The sequence below is a fragment of the Hypanus sabinus genome, chromosome 13 (genome assembly GCF_030144855.1).
Source record: "Hypanus sabinus isolate sHypSab1 chromosome 13, sHypSab1.hap1, whole genome shotgun sequence".
In the NCBI taxonomy this organism is placed as follows: Eukaryota; Metazoa; Chordata; class Chondrichthyes; order Myliobatiformes; family Dasyatidae; genus Hypanus; species Hypanus sabinus.
In genome coordinates this window covers 12,924,982-12,943,612 of record NC_082718.1, presented here as the reverse complement: position 1 = coordinate 12,943,612, position 18,631 = coordinate 12,924,982, and the positions used below count along the sequence as shown (strand labels likewise).

Here is an 18,631-nt window from a genome sequence, read left to right as displayed (position 1 = left end):
GACGTTTTGGGCCGAGACCCTTCGTCAGGACTAACTGAAAGGAAAGACACTAAGATTTGAAAGTAGTGTGGGGAGGGGGAAATGCGAAATGATAGGAGAAGACTGGAGGGAGTGGGATGAAACTACGAGCTGGAAAGGTGATTGGCGAAAGTGATACAGAGCTAGAGAAGGGAAAGGATCATGGGAAGGGAGGCCTCGGGAGAAAGAAAGGGGGTGGAAGCACCAGAGGGAGTGGCTTTGTGGAACAGTCCATGTTCCAAGTCTATACGGGTATCCATCCCCCTGTTTTCCTTCGCTACATCAACGACTGCATTGGCGCTGCCTTCTGCACGCATGCTGAGCTCATTGACTTCATTAACTTTGCCTCCAACTTTCACCCTGCCCTCGAATTTACCTGGTCCATTTCCGACACCTCCCTCTTCTTTCTTGATCTTTCTGTCTCCATCCTGGAGACGGCTTATCTACTGATATCTACTATAAGCCTACAGACTCTCACAGCTACCTGGACTATTCCTCTTCCCACCCTGTCTCTTGCAAAAATGCTATCCCCTTCTCACAATTCCTTCGTCTCTGCCGCATCAGCTCTCAGGATGAGGCTTTTCATTGCAGGACGAAGGGGATGTCTTCCTTTTTTAAACAAAGGTGCTTCTCTTCTTCCACCATCAATTCTGCTCTCAAATGCATCGCTCCCATTTCCCACAGATCTGCCCTCACCCCATCTGCCTGCCACCTTACTCGGGATAGGGTTCCCCTTGTCCTCACCTACCATCCCACCAGCCTCCAGGTCCAACGCATAATTCTCCATAACTTCCGCCACCTCCAACTGGATCCCACTCCTCCCTCCTCCCTCTTTCTGTTTTCCACAGGGATCGTTCCCTACGTGACTCCCTTGTCCACTTGTCCCCCATCCCTTCTCACTGATCTCCCTCCTGGCACTTATCCTTTTAAGCAGAAGAAGTGCTACACCTGCCCTTACACTTCCTCCTTCATCACCATTCAGGGTGCCAGACAGTCCTTCCAGGTGAGGTGACACTTCACCTGTGAGTCGGCTGGTGTGGCATAGTGCATCCAGTGCTCCTTATGTGGCCTTTTATATATTGGTGAGACCCAACACAGACTGGGAGACCATTTCACTGAACACCTACGCTAGGACTGCCAGAGAAATCAGGATCTCCCAGTGGCCATACATTTTAATTCCACATCCCATTCCCATTCTAATATGTCTATCCATGGCCTCCTCTACTATCAAGATGAATCCAAACTCAAGTTGGAGGAACAACTCCTTATATACCAGCTGGGTAGCCTCCAACCTGATGGCATGAACATTGACTTCTCTAACTTCCATTAATGCCCCTCCTCCCCTTCTTACCCCATCCCTGACATATTTAGTTGTTTGTTTTTTTCTGTCTCTCTGCCCATCACTCTGCTTGTTCTCCAGCACCCTCTGGTGCTTCCCCCTCCCCCACCCTTTCTTTCTCCCGAGGCCTCCCGTCCTATGATCCTTTCCCTTCTCCAGCTCTGTATCCCTTTTGCCAGTCACCTTTTCAGCTCTTAGCTTCATCCCAACCCCTCTGGTCTTCACCCATCATTTCGCATTTCCCCCTCCCCCCACTAATCTCAAATTTCTTAGTATCTTTCCTTTCAGTTAGTCCTGACGAAGGGTCTCGGCTCGAAACGTCGACAGTGCTTCTCCTTATAGATGCTGCCTGGCCTGCTGTGTTCCACCAGCATTTTGTGTGTGTTATCTAGACTCTGCCTATTCTTGTCAAAGTCTTGTTGAGCCAAAGCCTTACTACTCTGCCTCAGACTACTCTGATGATGATTGCTTCCACGATAACTGCTCCGCTAGGTGGTACCTCTCTTTTGTAGAGACAGGGCTTACTGTTGAAAATCTTTGTCAGACCTGCACAGAAACACTCCTGTTACACCTGCATAATAGTCCAATCAATGACTCCCATCGTTATCTATGGTGCAAGTCAATCACACCCTGGATCCTATTATTACTTGACCATTGTTAGTCATGTTCTTGAAGGTTCAATCAACTGTGATACAGTCGCATGGCAGGTAGTGCTGCTGCCTCAAACGTCCAGAGACCAGGATTCAATCCTGAGCACTCTATCAAGCATCAGTTTTATGGAGGGCAAATGGTCACATGATGGACAGAAAATAGCTCTCTAAGAACATCAGAAACCACAAAATTGGATTGTCTTGTTTGGAATATCTGCACAAAAAGTGGTGCTCACTCAAATGAGAACGCTAGACTGAAGGAAGCAAAGAGGAATAGAGGATTTCAAAATTCAAACATCACACAGGTTATCACATCCCCGCTTCCTCTGTCTTCCGTGTAGGTGGACCTCTGAGCACAGGCTGGTCTAATCAGCCACCTCCATACACTGTAGACTGGATGACATGGTCTTACTCAAGAACGGGTGACACAAAACAGTGTCAGAGGTTGAGTTAACCAAGTATTTTTGAAGTTTTGATTAGGCAGTTTCCATTATACAAGATTTCCAAAGGTTTCCTAATGATTTAATGTGAAGCATACCATGCAAACACAGCAGATTTGTTTTTGATGTCAGGAGATTCAGGTGATTTATTTCCATTTCATATCCTCACAATCTTATCATTCTCAGTTTTCAAATTCCTTCACTGCAGCTCAGTGATATGACTCTGCACACAAGCCTTTCCCAGGGTCCTTGATACATTTCGGGGACAAAAATGCTTCAGCAATGGGGAAAGAATTAACCAAAACCTGAACACAGGAGTCAGGCCGATGAAGGGAAATGTGGGAGGTGTGCTAATCAGAGATCATACCATGCCAGTAGATGAACAGGGTAAATAACAGAGCAGGTACAACAGTGGGGAGATCAGGGTTATCAACACGTACCCAGCACAGCAGCTCTATCTGTCTATATATTATATTTCCATATGCAGAGCAGATGACTTTGATTATATATTGTATTTCCATATATAGAACATGTAGCATTCTGCCTCCCGTGAACATATCCTCACTCCAGAGCAAGGTACAAGCCTGGCCTGCTGAGTTCTCCAGCATCTTGTATGTATTACAAGATATTTTGGGTGTCTGAAGTTTGTACCATGAAGCTCTCAGACCATCCATCAACATTTCAATATTCAAGGAAGTTGGGACATGATTCTATTAACAAAGTTACCTGTCTTTATTCAAATGCTAAAGTAAAGTGGGCAATTCTAGACAGTGAAAGTGTAGATAATAATTATTGTGTTAAAATCATAAAATATTGTGCAGGAAGAGGAACATAGAACATAGACAGTTCCAACACAATAGAAACACTTTCATCTATAATGTTACATTCAGATTTTAACCTACTCCAAGATCAATCTCACCCTTCTCTCTCACATAGAATTTAATAAGTACTTTAGATCTGTCTTCACTAAGGAAAACACAAGCAATCTCCCAGATGTATGGATGGGCCAAGGACATAGGGTAACAGAGGAAATGAAACAGATTGACATTAGGAAGGAAACAGTGATGAGTAGACTGATGGGACTGAAGGCTGACAAATCCCCAGGTCCAGCTGGTCTGCACCCTAGGGTACTAAACAAGGTGACTCTGGAAATTGTGGATGCATTGGTAATCATTTTCCAATGTTCATTAGATTCAGGATCAGTTCCTGAGGATTGGAGAATGACTAATGTTATCCCACTTTTTAAGAAAGGAGGGAGGGAGGAAACAGAGAACTATTGACCTGTCAGCCTAACATCAGTAGTGGGGAAGATGCTAGAGTCCATTAATAAAGATGAAATAGTGGCATATCTAGACAGCAGTGATCGTATTGGGCCAAGCCAGCATGGATTTATCAAGGGCAACTCATGCTTGACTAATCTTTTGGAGTTTTTCGAGGATGTAACCAGGAAGTTAGACAAGGGAGATCCAGTGGATGTAGTGTACCTCGATTTTCAGAAGGCATTTGATAAGGTCCCACATTGGAGATCGGTGGGTAAAATAAAAGCTCATTGCATTGGGGGGAAGACATTGACATGGATAGAAAACTGGTTGGCAGATAGATAGCAAAGGGTATCGGTGAACAGATGTTTCTCGGAATGGTAGGTAGTGACTAGTGGGGTGCCACAGGGTGCAGTATTGGGACCACAGCTGTTTACGATTTACGTCAACGATTTAGATGAAGGCATTGAGAATAACATCAGCAAGTTTGCTTATGATACTAAGCTGTGTGGCAGTGTGACATGTGATGAGGATGTTAGGAGAATTCAGGGTGACTTGGATAGGTTGGGTGAGTGGGCAGATACTTGGCAGATGACGTTTAATGTGATTAAGTGTGAGGTTATCCACTTTGGGAGTAAGAACAGGAAGGCAGATCATTATCTGAATGGTGTAGAGTTAGGTAAGGGAAAAATACAAAGAGATCTAGGAGTCCTTGTTCATCAGTCACTGAAGGTGAATGAGCAAGTGCAGCAGGCAGTGAAGAAGGCTAATGGAATGTTGGCCTTTATTACAAAGGGAATTGATTACAAGAGCAAGGAAATCCTCTTGCATTTGTACAGGGCCCTGGTGAGAGCACATCTGGAGTATTGTGTACAGTTTTGTTCTCCAGGGTTAAGGAAGGACATCCTGGCTATAGAAGAAGTGCAGCGTAGATTCACAAGGTTAATTCCTGGGATGTCTAGACTGTCTTATGCAGAGAGGTTAGAGAGACAGGGCTTGTACACACTGGAATTAAGGAGATTGAGAGGGGATTTGATTGCAACATATAAGATTATTAAGGGATTGGACAAGATAGAGGCAGGAAATATGTTCCAGATACTGGGAGAGTCCAGTACCAGAGGGCATGGTTTGAGAATAAGGGTTAGGTCATTTAGGACAGAGTTAAGGAAAAACTTCATCTCCCAGAGAGTTGTGGGGGTCTGGAATGCACTGCCTCGGAAGGCAGTGGAGGCCAATTCTCTGGATGCTTTCAAGAAGGAGCGAGATAGGTATCTCATGGATAGGGGAATCAAGGAGTATGGGGACAAGGCAGGAACCGGGTATTGATAGTAGATGATCAGCCATGATCTCAAAATGGCGGTGCAGGCTCGAAGGGCTGAATGGTCTACCTCTGCACCTATTGTCTATTGTACACCTTTTTCTTTCATCCATGTACAATTTTAGAGTGTCTTAAATGTTACTGATGTATCTACTTCTATATAAGGCCCAACATGCATTTCCCACTCTCGGTGCTTCAAGTCTACCTCTGACATTTCCTCCAATCATTTTAAAAGTAAATGCTTTCATATTAGTCTTTGCTACCCTGGGAAAATGACAGCAGTTATCCACTCTGTCTATGCCTCCCCTTACCTTGTATGCCTTTATTAAGTCACCTCTCATCCTCCTTCACTCTGTAGTGCGAGAGCTTTCGATGGGGCACAATATGTTGAGTGTGTTCAGGAGGGATTCCTGGTCAGTAATCTTTCCTAACCACCTGCAACATACTCTGGATCTCATTCTAGGCAATAAATCTGACCAGGTGACAGATCTCTCAATGTGTTCACATTTCAGAAACAGTCATCTTAACTCCCTGATATTTAGCACAGCCAAGGATAAGGATAAGAGCAGATGAGTGAGAACAGGAAGTCATACTGATCGTGTCCAATGAAGGAGTGTGAGAGGAGGATCATGTGCAGATAAACAGGGGCATAAACATGTGGGACTTTATTTGTTCACAGGACGTGTTGACACTGGTCAGACCAACATTTTTTGTCCTTCCCTGATCATCCTCTGAACATTTCAAAAGGCAGATAAGAGTCAACACATTCAAGTGCCATTAACTTTACCGTGCATATGTCATTCAGGCCAATCCAAGCCACTGGCTTTTCTTTGTCCACGATAGTGACCACATTAGAAATGAAAATGTTGTGTTCCTCTGAGTTCACAGAAGCCAGCTGTCCACAACGTTGGTCTTGATTACAGAAATCCTTTAAATGAAAGAAATAATTTATCTGTCAGTCAGAATCAGAGTCTTTCATCCTCTTACAGGCCTCTCAGTAAATTGTCCAACCTGACAGAACAAACAACAGCAGAATGGAGGAACAGGCCCTCAGATCCGCAATTTTGTGGTGAGTTAATTGAGCCAACAATGCTGAATTGACATAATCCCTTCTGTATGCACCTAGTCCATGTCCCTTCATTCTCTGTATATTTGTGTGATTATCTAAGAGCCTCGTAAACACCTCTATTCTATCTACTGCCACCACCACTGCAGAGAGCGCATTGCAGGCACCCTCCACCTCCTTGTCAAAATTTGCCCTACACAGCTCCTTTGAACTTACTCCCTCTCAACTTAAATACTGTACATGCCATCTGGTATTAGACACATTGACCATGGGGACAGAATACCAGCTGTCTACTCTGTCTAGGCATTTCATATTTATATAAACTCCATCAAGACTCTCCTTAGCCACCATCACTCCAGAGAAAACAAGCCCAGTTTATCAAAACTGTCCTTACAGTACATGACCATAATGTGAACGGCAGCTTAGAAAACGTGTTCTCAGTCATTCCCAAAGCCTTCACGTCATTTATATAATGGGATGATAAGGAAGGAAATCTCCAGACAGGGCCTATCCAGCGTTCACTGCAACATAACTACCTGACTCATGAACCTGATGCCTCACTTAATCAGAACAGACATGCTATACACCTTCTTTACCACCTATCAGCTGGTGTGACCACTTTCAGGAAGCTATGGACTCCTGCAAAGCATCTGAACACTACTTCCAACAAAGCGAAATCCAATAGCATGAATGGCAGAGATGCTTCACCACCAGATGAACTTAACACCAACTGTGCCCACTTTGAAAGGGGGAATATAATTGCAGCTGGGAAGATCCCTGCTGCACCCGATGACCACGTGATCTCAGTCTCGGAGGCCGATATTAGCTAACTTTAAAGTAGGTGAACCCTTGCAAGGCGGAATGCCACGATGGAGTGCCTGGTAAAGCTCTGAAAACTTGTGCCAACCAACTGGCAGGAGCATTCATCGACATTTTCAACCTCTCACAGCAATGGGCGAAACTTCCCACTTGCTTCAAAACCATTATACCAGTGCCTAAAAAGAATAGTGTGAGCTTCCTTAATGACTATCACCCAGTAGCACTCACATCTACAGTGATGAAATGCTTTGAGAGGTTGGCCATGACTAGACTAAACTCCTGCCTCAACAAAGATGTGGACCCATTGCAATATGCCTATCGCCACAATAGGCAGATACAATCTCAGTGTCTCTTCACATGGCCTTAGGTCACCTGGATAATACAAACACCTGTGTCAGGATGCTGTTCATTCACTATAGCTCAGCATTTAACACCCTCATTCCCACAATCCTGATTGACATGCTACGGAACCTGGGCCTCTGTACCTCCCTCTGCAATTGGATTCTCAGCTTCCTAACCAGAAGACCTCAATCTGTGTGGTTTAGTGATAATATCTCCTCCTGAGAGCACATACAGGAGTGAGAAATATCAACCAGTGGAGTGGTGTTGCAGCAAAAACCTGACACTCAACATCAGTGAGATGAAAGAGCTAATTGTGGACTTCAAGAAGTGTAAGAGAAAGGAACACATTCTAATATTCATAGAGGGATCAGAAGCAGCGAGAGTGAGCAGTTTCAAGTTCTTCTGTATCAAGATCTTTGAGGATCTAACCTGGTCCCAAAATATCGATGCAGCTATAAAGAAGGCAAGACAGCGGCAATATTTCATTGGGAGTTTGAAGAGATTGGTATGTCAACAAATACACTGAAAAACTTCTATAGATGTACCATGGAGAAGATTCTGACAGGCTGCATTATTGTCTGGTACGGGGGGGTGGGGGGGAAACGGGAGGGTGCTAATAGACAGGAATAAAAGAAGCTGCAGAGGGTCGTAAGTATAGTTGGCTCTCCCTTGGGTACTAGCTTACAAATTACTCAGGACACTTTCAAGGAGCAGTGTCTCAGAAAGCCAGGTCCCCCGCACCCAGGGCATGCCCTGTTCTCACTGTTGCCATCAGGGCCTGCTGAGTTCCTCCAGCATGTTGTACTTGTTGCAATATTCACCAGGCCTCCCAGAGCAATCACTGGTTTCAGGAACTTACCTGAGCTCTGTGCCATGTCATGTTGTTACTGAAATACTGGTAACAGGAGTTTAAAAGATGAAAATAAAACCACTTTTCTTCACAGGGTCCTCTGGATAGTTCACGTTTCTCAAGGTGTCGCTGAGTCCTCTCCAGTTCCAAGGACTTGTGTGTCCCTTCAGTCAGAGAATTAGAATTTTAACCAACTGCAATAACCAAACAGTCACAGCTTTTGCTGTTTCACAACACCCGACCATGAAGGACACACAGAAGGTTAGGGTTTGAGGGGAGGAAGGAGCACCAGCTATAGCTGTGGCCCCTCTAGTGTTTAATACAGACCTAATGAGATCTCCCTCAGTTTGTCTCATGTAAAGGGGGGAAATAAACAAATGAAGGAACTGCAGGCTGTTCGGCCTGATATTGGGAATGGACTATATGTTGGCAAATTATCTGAGGGACATCACAAATCGCTATTTAAAGCAGTGCAGGTTAATCACAGACTGTCAGGCGGAGATATTAATGGAAGACTGTACAATTTGTCTTCTTAGGCTCTCAGTTAGGATTGAGAAAGATTTTCCTCCCAAAGGAGAGGAAGGTATTGGTGCAGGATTACCCTCAACATGGGGTGGCTGTTACACAACTGTCACACTGTCTTGACAGAGTGAGGTCCTGGTCTGGTGGCAAGGAGGTGCAAGTCCATTGTGGATTATCCTCTGCTGAACAGTTAGACAGGCAGAAATACACACACACACACACACACACACACACACACACACACACACACACACACACAGACACACACACACACACACACACACACACACACACACACACACACACACACACACACACACACGCATTCTGACCAACTACTCACCATGAACACAGATACACCATCTTAAACAGCTTTGTTCTCACCTCTTCTCCCTCCATCTCCTCTTACCTTAATCCACTCCCTCAGTGTGTCTTTCTTTGATAAATTTATGTCACAAATATAAGCCAATAGGTGTGACTTTCTGGGATTTCCTCTGACGATCAGGTTGCAAATTAACTATTGTTGGGAATTAAATATTTTCCGATGGGATTTGAAGAGATAGGGAAATTGATAAAGGAGGGGTTGGCCCTGACAGTAAATGATGGGATGAAGATGGGGAGAAAGGATCTGGGTTCAGGAAACTAAGAAGTAACATCAGTTTGCTGCTTCTTCATTTGCTGAGAAACTGAAATGTGTGGAAGATATTGGGTCTGTCTCTGGGCCCCCAGTGGTGGAAGTGTGAAGTGTGGAATACATCAGAACATTAAAGGCACATTTCAGAAGGGTAATAGTGCAGTCGTGTGGGACTGTGACCTTCATGTAGATTGGGAAATCCACATTAACAGTATTCACAAAGTATATACAGAATGGCTTTTGGGTTTCAATGATAAAGATCCATCAACAGTTCAGCAATGAGCAATGAGAATAGGAGATTTGGAATAATTAAAAATGCTCTTTAACTGCAAAACAATGAAAATAAATTTCACCAGATAACAACCAAACTGATGCTAACAAAAATGGAAACAGAATTTCCATGCTATCCTGTGAGAAATAGACTAAATCTTCCTCCAGGAAATAAAAAATGAAAAGATGAACAGAAGCTGTTGTGTGTTTCTTGCAATCTGACCGTGCTCCCTCAGTCCTTCACCCCCACCCTCACAGGTGACAAACAGACTGCACTTGGTTCAGGGGACCCAGTGCCTGCAGAAATTTCTTCTCTGTATCCACTCAGTTCCTCACAGGTAGTCACATACCCCTCTACCTGCAAATTTATTTTCCTATGATACAGTACATCACTGTGGAGAAATCTCTGTCTCCCGATCTGCAGGCGAGTGTCTGACTTAGCTTCCACTTCGATGGTTTTGTGATGAGTATGCCACTTCCTACTCAGCCCCAATGTCCCTAAATTCCCCTGTCGCACAGTCCAAACACTTGCCTGTGCATTCCTTCCTCACAGCAATATAATTCTAAAGCTCCTGGCATTATTGGACCTTACCTGCCACATCACTGACAAGCAGTGTGATCACCACCAAAACCCGCACCAGCATCGTGTTTCTTCCCTCAAACCTGAAACACAAGAAAATAATTCATCATTAGTGTCAAGTTTCCCAGTGAAAGTGGGGATATCCTGCTGCCATTCCTACCTCTCTCTCTCCCGGCTCTCTGCGAAAATAAATTTTCTAATGGTGTCGCATAGTTTTAGATTTTGGATGCTTCAGAAGATGTTGAAATTAACCACAATTGGCTCGACGAACCAACGTAAATATTACCCCTGGCGAATCACTACAGACTGATGAGGACAAAATTAACAGGAAACCACAGAGATGACTTGTGAGCTGCAAGTGTGACTGTAGAATGTTACTCTGTAATGGAAGACTGAGAAATTGAGGCTACAGAAAACAATTTTTCATCCAAAGATGTGTTTGTGATATTAAAGCTCAATTACTATTATCAACAAGGACAATTAGGATGTAATATTCAGGCAAATGCATTAACAATAGATTGTACTGGATAAAAAGATTTTGCTTCCTGAATACTTTAAGGTGAACATTTTGGATTTCAGTTTGCTGATCATGAAAATCACCATGCCAATTCCCTTTTTTAAAATCACCTATATTTGTTATTTCAATTCATAATTCACTGAATTAAAATGTTGTTCACAACATAATCTGAAATGTTGCCCATAATGGAAGCATGCTTAGGCAGGGTAGGACAGGTTTAAGAACGGTGATAAAAGTATTATGCAGACATGCATTTATATGTATACTGGTTTGCAATTATAATGATCTACACACTGAGCATCCTGTATGTACTGATTATAATAAAGTAATTGCATTTTCAGGAATATTTGAGATAGCAAAATGTCTCACCAAAGTTGCAACAGCCGTGATATTTTCTGTTGTATTTGTGGCGAGTATACACTTAAAACTCACAGATGGAGCATGTTTATTAAGAAAGCCCATGAGCTCCACGTTGGGTGTAAAATTGGTGATCAAATCATATAACAATTACAGCACAGAAAGAGGCCATCTCGGCCCTTCTAGTCCATGCTGACTGCTTACTCTCACATAGTCCCCATGGCCCGCACTCAGCCCATAACCCTCCATTCCTTTCCTGTCCATATACCTATCCAATTTTACTTTAAATGACAATACCAAACCTGCCTCTACCACTTCTACTGGAAGCTCATTCCACACATCTACCACTCTCTGAGTAAAGAAATTCCCCCTCGTGTTACCCTTAAAATTTTGCCCCCTAACTCTCAAATCATGTCCTCTTGTTTGAATCTCCCCTACTCTCAATGGAAAAAGCCTATCCATGTCAACTCAATCTATCCCACTCATTATTTTAAATACCTCTATCAAGTTCCCCTTCAACCTTCTACGCTCTAAAGAATAAAGACCTAACTTGTTCAACCTTTCCCTGTAACTTAGGTGCTGAAACCCTGGTAACATTCTAGTAAATCTTCACTGTACTCTCTCTATTTTGTTGATATCTTTCCTATAATTTGGTGATTAGAACTGTATACAATACTCCAAATTCGGCCTTACCAATGCCTTGGACAATTTTAACATTACATCCCAACTCCTATTCTCAATGCTCTGATTTATAAAGGCCAGCATACCAAAACCTTTCTTCACCACCCTATCCACATGAGATTACATCCTCAGGGAACTATGCATCATTATTCCTAGATCACTCTGTTCTACTGCATTCTTCAATGCCCTACCGTTTACCATGTATGTCCTATTTGGATTATTCCTACCAAAATGTAGCACCTCACACTTATCAGCATTAAACTCCATCTGCCATCGTTCAGCCCACTCTTCTAACTGGTCTAAATCTCTCTGTAAGCTTTGAAAACCTGCTTCATTATCCACAACACTACCGACCTAAGTATCATCTGCATACTTACTAATCCAATTAACCGCCCATCATCCCGATCATTAATGTATATGACAAACAACATTGGACCCAATACAGATCCCTGAGGCACATCCCTGAGGTCACTGGCCTCCAACCTGACAAATAGTTATCCACCACTACTCTCTGGCATCTCCCATCTAGCCACTGTTGAATCCATTTTACTACTTCAATATTAATTCCTAACGATTAAACCTTCCTAACTAACCTTCCGTGCGGAACTTTGTCAAAGGCCTTACTGAAGTCCATATAGACAACATCCACTGCTTTACCCTTGTCAACTTTCCTCATAACCTCTTCAAAAAATTCAATAAGGTTTCTCAAACATGACCTTCCATGCACGTCCATGCTGACTATTTCTAATCAGACCCTGTCTATCCAGATAATTATATATACGATCAAGACAAAGAGCTTCTCATATTTGTTGTGTAACATGCATTGTCGATCTTAGAGCCTGTTTCAGAGTTTCTCGCAAACCAATGCCGTTTACAGAGGAAGCAATGCCTTTGCAGCAGGACTTAGACAAATCGGAAGAATAGGCAAAAAAGTGGCAGATGGAATATAGTGTTGAGAAATGTACAATAATCCGTTTTGGTGTCTGAATTTGGAAAAGGAATATTACCTGAATTCGGAAAAGGTTCAGACATCAGAGTTGCAGAGGTACTTAGGAGATCTCTTGGAATACTCCCAGAAGTTTAATTGACAGAATGAGTCTGTGGTAAAGAAAGCAAATGCAATGTTGGCATTTATTTCAAGGGGAATAGAATATAAAACCAAAGAGATTATGCTGAGGCTTTATAAGATGCTGGTCCTGCTGCACTTGGAATATTGCCAAGGACTACCATCCAGACTAAGATACATTGACTACTGCACTCTGTCATCTGCAGGAAAGACTTCTGAATCCAAGTATCCAAGTGACCACAGACCTCACTCATTTTCATCTTCTGGATGAGCATCCCATGCAGAACCTTATCAAATGACTGACTAAAATCCATATAATACATTATCCACAGCTCTACCTTCATCAATCAGCTTTGCCACATCCTCAAAAAGCTCAATCAAATTAGTAAAGAAGTGACTTGAACTTCCCCTGCAAAAATCATTAGTGTCCAAATCCACTTCTGGATGTGGAGATTCCCCTAAAATCCAAATACTTCACCCTTTGACATAACTGATAGTAACCGGAGTGCACGGCTGCAGTGAAACTCCCCCTGGAGCACAGGGATTCATCATGGACAATTCAACTAGAGGCTCCACTGTGAGTTCATGGAAAACCAATGTCCACCAAGCCTCCCAGAGCAATCACTGGTTTCAGGGACTTACCTCAGCAGCTGCCCATGTCTTTTTGGTGCTGAAAAACTGGTAACAGGATTTTAAATGAGAAAAATAAAACCGATTTTCATCACACGGCCCTCCGGATATTTCACATTCAAGGTGTCACTGAGTCCTCTCCAGTTCCAAGGAATTGTGTGTCCCTTCAGTCAGAGAATTAGAATTTAAACCAACTACATTAACAAAAGTACCAGGCCCTAACAGCACAGATTTTGCTGTTTTACAACACCAGAGCTTAATGAACACACAGAAGGTCAGGGCTCGAGGGGAGGAAGGAACACCAGCTGTAGCTGTGGCCCCTCTGGTGTTTAACACAGACCTAATGAGATTTCTCTTGTAAAAGGAGGAAAGGGACAGGTGGAGGAATGGACAGATGCAGGCTGACCAGCCTGACATTGGGAATAGACAAGATTTTGGGAAATGATCTGAGGGATGGCACAAGTCATCCTTTAGGGCCTCCAGTGGTTGGAGTGTAAAGTGTGGTATTTCTCAGAACATTAGAGGCACATTTCAGAAGGCTAATAGTGCAGTCATGAGGGACTGTGATCTTCATGTCGATTGGGAAATCCACATTAGCAGTATTCACAAAGTACAAGTCCACAATCCCTCATCTGAAATTCTGAAATCCAAAAGGCTCCGAAAACCAAAGTTTTTCTCGCTAACATCTGACGTCACTCAGGTGTAACATGGCAGCTCTAGCAGAGGCCACCAGACGTCAGTTTTGGCTCAGCGTTTGTACTGGTTACACATGCATTTGCTGTTCACTGATATTTTGTGTTCACTGTTGTCTTTGTGTTTAATTTCACTGTGAAAATGTCAAAAAGAGCTGCAGATACCCCTATGGGTAACAATGAGAAAAAGAGAAGGAAGCATCTATCATTATCAATAATGCAGAAAGTGGAGTTATTACAGAAGCGTGATCGTGGTGTGTCTGTGTGGCGTCTTACTGGAGAATATGGTGTCGGAACGACTATATGATTTAAAGAAATGGAAAGACAAGTTAATGAAGTTTTATAGTGACAGTGACGTTCTACATTTATTCCAATAAGTCGTTTACCATGTGTTTGATTCAGGGTTGAAGCTGTATATCTTTATGTTTTATTGAATTTTTTTTGGAAATTAAATATTTTGTTGTCATTATTCCCTAAACAATACAGCATAACAACTAATTACATTACATTTACATTGTATTAGGTATTATAAGTAATCTAGAGATGATGTAAGGTATATAGGAGGATGTGTGTCAGTTTGGAGTCCCACCGGGTCCTAAAGTCCACCCGCACTGAGAGAGGTTAAATAAGGGACTTGAGCAGACAAGTTTTTTGTTATCTGCAGGGGGTCCCGGAACCAATAAGGAGAGATTCTGAAATCCAAAAACTTCTGAATTTGGAAATGCAACCAGCCCCAAGGATTTCAGATAAGGGATTGTGGACCTATATATACAGAATGGCTTTCTGGATCCCAATGTTAAAGATCCAACAACAGTTCAGCAATGAGCGAGAAAAAAGTTTAATTCATTATCTTGTCACGTAAGAATAAACATATTAAATTGAAAGTGACTTTCAACAACTAAGGAATGTAGAAGTGAAATAAGCTAGATGTAGATGAGGCCTGACATTGCCTTGATCGGGTGAGTGATGGAGAAAATACAAATGGAATCAGAGTCAGATTTAATATCACTGACATTTTTGATGAAACTGGATGTTTTAAAGTGGGAATAAAACTCTACTCAAAGGTGTGATTGCAGAGAAGCAACGATGAAAATTTGAAAAACAAACCACAGTTATCACAAACACGCTGTATATCCACTAAGGGTACTTTGAAAAGCAGGAAGAGCTACCAACCATTGGTAACATTCAATGACAAGGATCAAAAGAAAATTGTTTTATCATAAGAGCAGCCAGCTCGAGATTTGGAATAATTAAAAATGCCCTCTTTTACAGCAAAACCAAAAAAGCAAATTTCATCAGATAAGAACCCTGTTGCTGCCAATGAAAAAGGAAGCCGTATTTCAGTGAAATCTCTAGGAAACAGAATAAATCTTACTTCAGAAAAAAATGTGAAAAGATGAACAAAAACTGTTGTGAGTCTCTGCAATCTGGCCATGCCCCTCAGGCCTTCATCCTTACAGTACCCTCACAGGTGACAATGCACTGTACTTAATGCATTGAACTTTCTTGTCTTTATCCATTGAGTTCCTCACAGATAATCACATACCTCTTTACCGGCAACTTTATTTTTCTATGTAACATCATTGTGGAGAAATATCTGTCTCCTGATCTGCAGGAGTGTTTCGGACTCATCTTCCATATCAATAGCTTGGAGGTGAGTATCCCAGACAGGAGACAATTTCTACCACATCCCAACCAGTCTAATGTCAACAAATTCCCATGCCCCACAGTCCCAGCACAATGATTGTGCATTCATTCCTCACAGCAATATATTTATAAAGTTCCTGGAATCAATGGACCTTGCCTGTCACATCAATGACAAACAATATGGTTACCACCAAGACACACACCAGCATCATGTTTCTTCCCCCAAACCTGAAACACAAGAAAATAATTCATTATTTGTGTCAAGTTTCCCAGTGAAGGTGGAGACATCTGGCTGCCATTCCCAACTCTCTCTGTCCCAGCCCTCTGTGTGAATAAAGTTTTGGATGGTGTTGCATCACCTCATATTAGATCTTAGAAGTTTCAGAAATAGAAACATAGAAAACCTACAGCACAATACAGGCCCTTCAGCCCACAAAGTTGTGCCAAACATGTCTATACCTTAGAAATTACTAGACTTCCCCATAGCCCTCTATCTTTCTAAGCTCCATGTACCTATCTAAAAGTCTCTTAGAAGACCCTATAGTATTCGCCTCCACCACCATTGCCAGCAGCCCATTCCATGCACTCACCACTCTCTGAGTAAAAAACTTACACCTCACATCTCCTCTGTACCTACTCCCCAGCACCTTATACCTCTGCCCTCTTGTGGCAACCATTTCTGCCCTGGGGGAAAAGCGTCTGACTATCCACACGATCAATGCCTCTCATCATCTTATACACCTCTATCAGGTCACCTCTCATCCTCTGTCGCTCCAAGGAGAAAAGGCCGATTTCACTCCACCTGTTTTTATAAGGCATGCTCCCCAATCCAGGCAAAATCATTGTAAATATCCTAATAAATATTTAACTAAGCAGAATTGGCTTGACTAACCAATGTAAATACCAATAGACTGATAAGAACAAAATTAATAGGAAACCATAGAAATGGCTGAGCCCCATGTGACTGTGGGATGTTACTCTGTAAATGAACGCTGAGAAGTGGAGGCTGCAGAAAGCATTTATGATCACATGATGTGTTTGTGATACTGGAGCTCAATGAAAGTTATCAATATAAACAATTCGGATGTAATATTCGGTTGAATCCTTCAAAAACAACAGTATTTTCACAGATCACCTCACTCACTCAAATACTTGCTCTGGTCTGTTTCCCCTCCATTTCCCATCATGGGGATGATCTCTCTCCATCACTGACTCTGAAAATTTTGTAATCCATCTGTGAGGAATGGGTTCAATTTAGAATGATGACCACTTTCCAATAAGGAGCTGGAGTGAAGTCTGCCCAGAAGGAACATGGACTTTTGGGGAGATAATGGACTGGCTGATATTTGATGCTTCTCCTGGGACAGTTCAGTGAGATCTCTGAGTTAGTATGATGTGGGAAGTGGGACTAATGGGTCAAGTGGCTCTTTCTTTCTCTGGAATCTCTCTTGTTCTTCAATCACTTCACTCTAACAGGCAGAACAAGTGATCTTTGAAACTCATTGTACATTCAGCTCATCCTCATCCTCTGTTAGAACAATGGAATGATGCAATGATACTGCACAGGAGGAGATTATTTGCCCCATCGTATCTGTACCATCTCGTTGATTGTGCAATCCATTCAGTTTAATTCTCCTGTTCTTTCCTTCTGCCACTGGGAATTGTTCCTTCACACATTCAGCCAAATCGTCGTTCAAAGGTTATTATTGACTCTGATTCCACCAGCCTTTCAGTCAGTGATTATCACATCATGACAAGTTCCTGAGCAAAATGAATTCCTCCTGAAACATCTGATCCATTTGCCATGTAAGATCTCATCCCTTTGGCTACTCTTCCCAGTGTCTGACAGAACAATAGTCATCATTGGCCTGTGCTGGTCAGAGAGAATCATCAGCATGGGGTATAGGTGGCACAGAAGAATACAGAGAGTACTCCACAATGTTCCTGATCTCAAAGCTTACAGATGATGGAAAGATATTAGCATGTCAAAAATGGATCATTTGCTGAGATACACTCAGCCTCTGAGTGACTCTCACTGCCACAGAATTTGTGTGTCTGGTCCAGCAGATTTTCAGGTCAATGATGACTCCCAAGCTGTAAATGGTGGAGGAACTTGTGACATTAATGTTATCGGCTGTTTAAGGGACAGCTCTCACTTTTAAAGGTAGTCTTTGCCTGGGGAAAATGCTACTTGCTAATTCTTGTCCAATATCTGAGTATTTTTGCTGGATGAGGTGCTTCATTTTCTGAAGATTTGTGAATGGAACTGAACATTATGCAATCATCAGGAAATGTCCCCACTCACAACCTTCTGATGGACAGAAGCAGCTAATGATGATTGTGTCTGGTTCCTTGACCTAAGGAACTCCTGCAGTGATATTCTGCACTGGGATGTTAGACCACGGCCATCTGACTTGATGTGAGGAATGAATTCAACAACTGAAGAGTTCTCTCATTGACAACACTTGTCTCAGAATCACCAGGTGTCCTCGATGCTGCACTCTGGAAAATGCTGCCTAGTTTTCAAGGAGAGTCTCTCTGACCTCACCTCTGGAATCCAGCTCCCTGTTCTGTTTGGACCAAGGCTGTGATTTGTTTCAAGGCTGAGTGATCTTAGTGAAACCAACATGGAATGTGGGTGAGCAGATTATTGGAAGGGAAGTGACTATTTCTCTAATTTGCACTGGGTTTATTCTTCATTATTGTGGGATACACTGCTATTTTATTTTTTCACACAATATGGATTTTGCAAGCTGAGTCAGCATTTAATTTGTGGCCATCACTGAATTGTGGCTGAAGGATGGTTGTAGTTGGGAGCTGAATGTGCAAGGTTACACGTTGTATTGGAGGGAAAGGAATGTAGGCAGAGGGGGTGGTGCGGTTCTACTGGTAAAGAATAGCATCAAATCAGTAGAAAGATGTGAGATAGGATTG

General features: G+C 42.6%; 1 protein-coding gene across 1 annotated transcript in view; it reads right to left on the bottom strand.

The window, feature by feature from the left end:
- The window catches only part of LOC132403450 (lectin-like), a 37,571-nt gene extending 27,202 nt beyond the window's left edge, over nt 1–10,369 (bottom strand). The window contains exons 1-4 of the mRNA XM_059986853.1: nt 10,268–10,369; nt 10,120–10,190; nt 8,111–8,265; nt 5,812–5,952 (exon numbers count right to left, since the gene is read on the bottom strand). Coding sequence (XP_059842836.1) covers nt 5,812–5,952; nt 8,111–8,265; nt 10,120–10,171 — 348 coding nt within the window. The 5' untranslated portion in view covers nt 10,172–10,190; nt 10,268–10,369. The remainder of the gene's footprint in view (nt 1–5,811; nt 5,953–8,110; nt 8,266–10,119; nt 10,191–10,267) is intronic.
- Between the last annotated feature and the right edge of the window lie 8,262 nt (nt 10,370–18,631).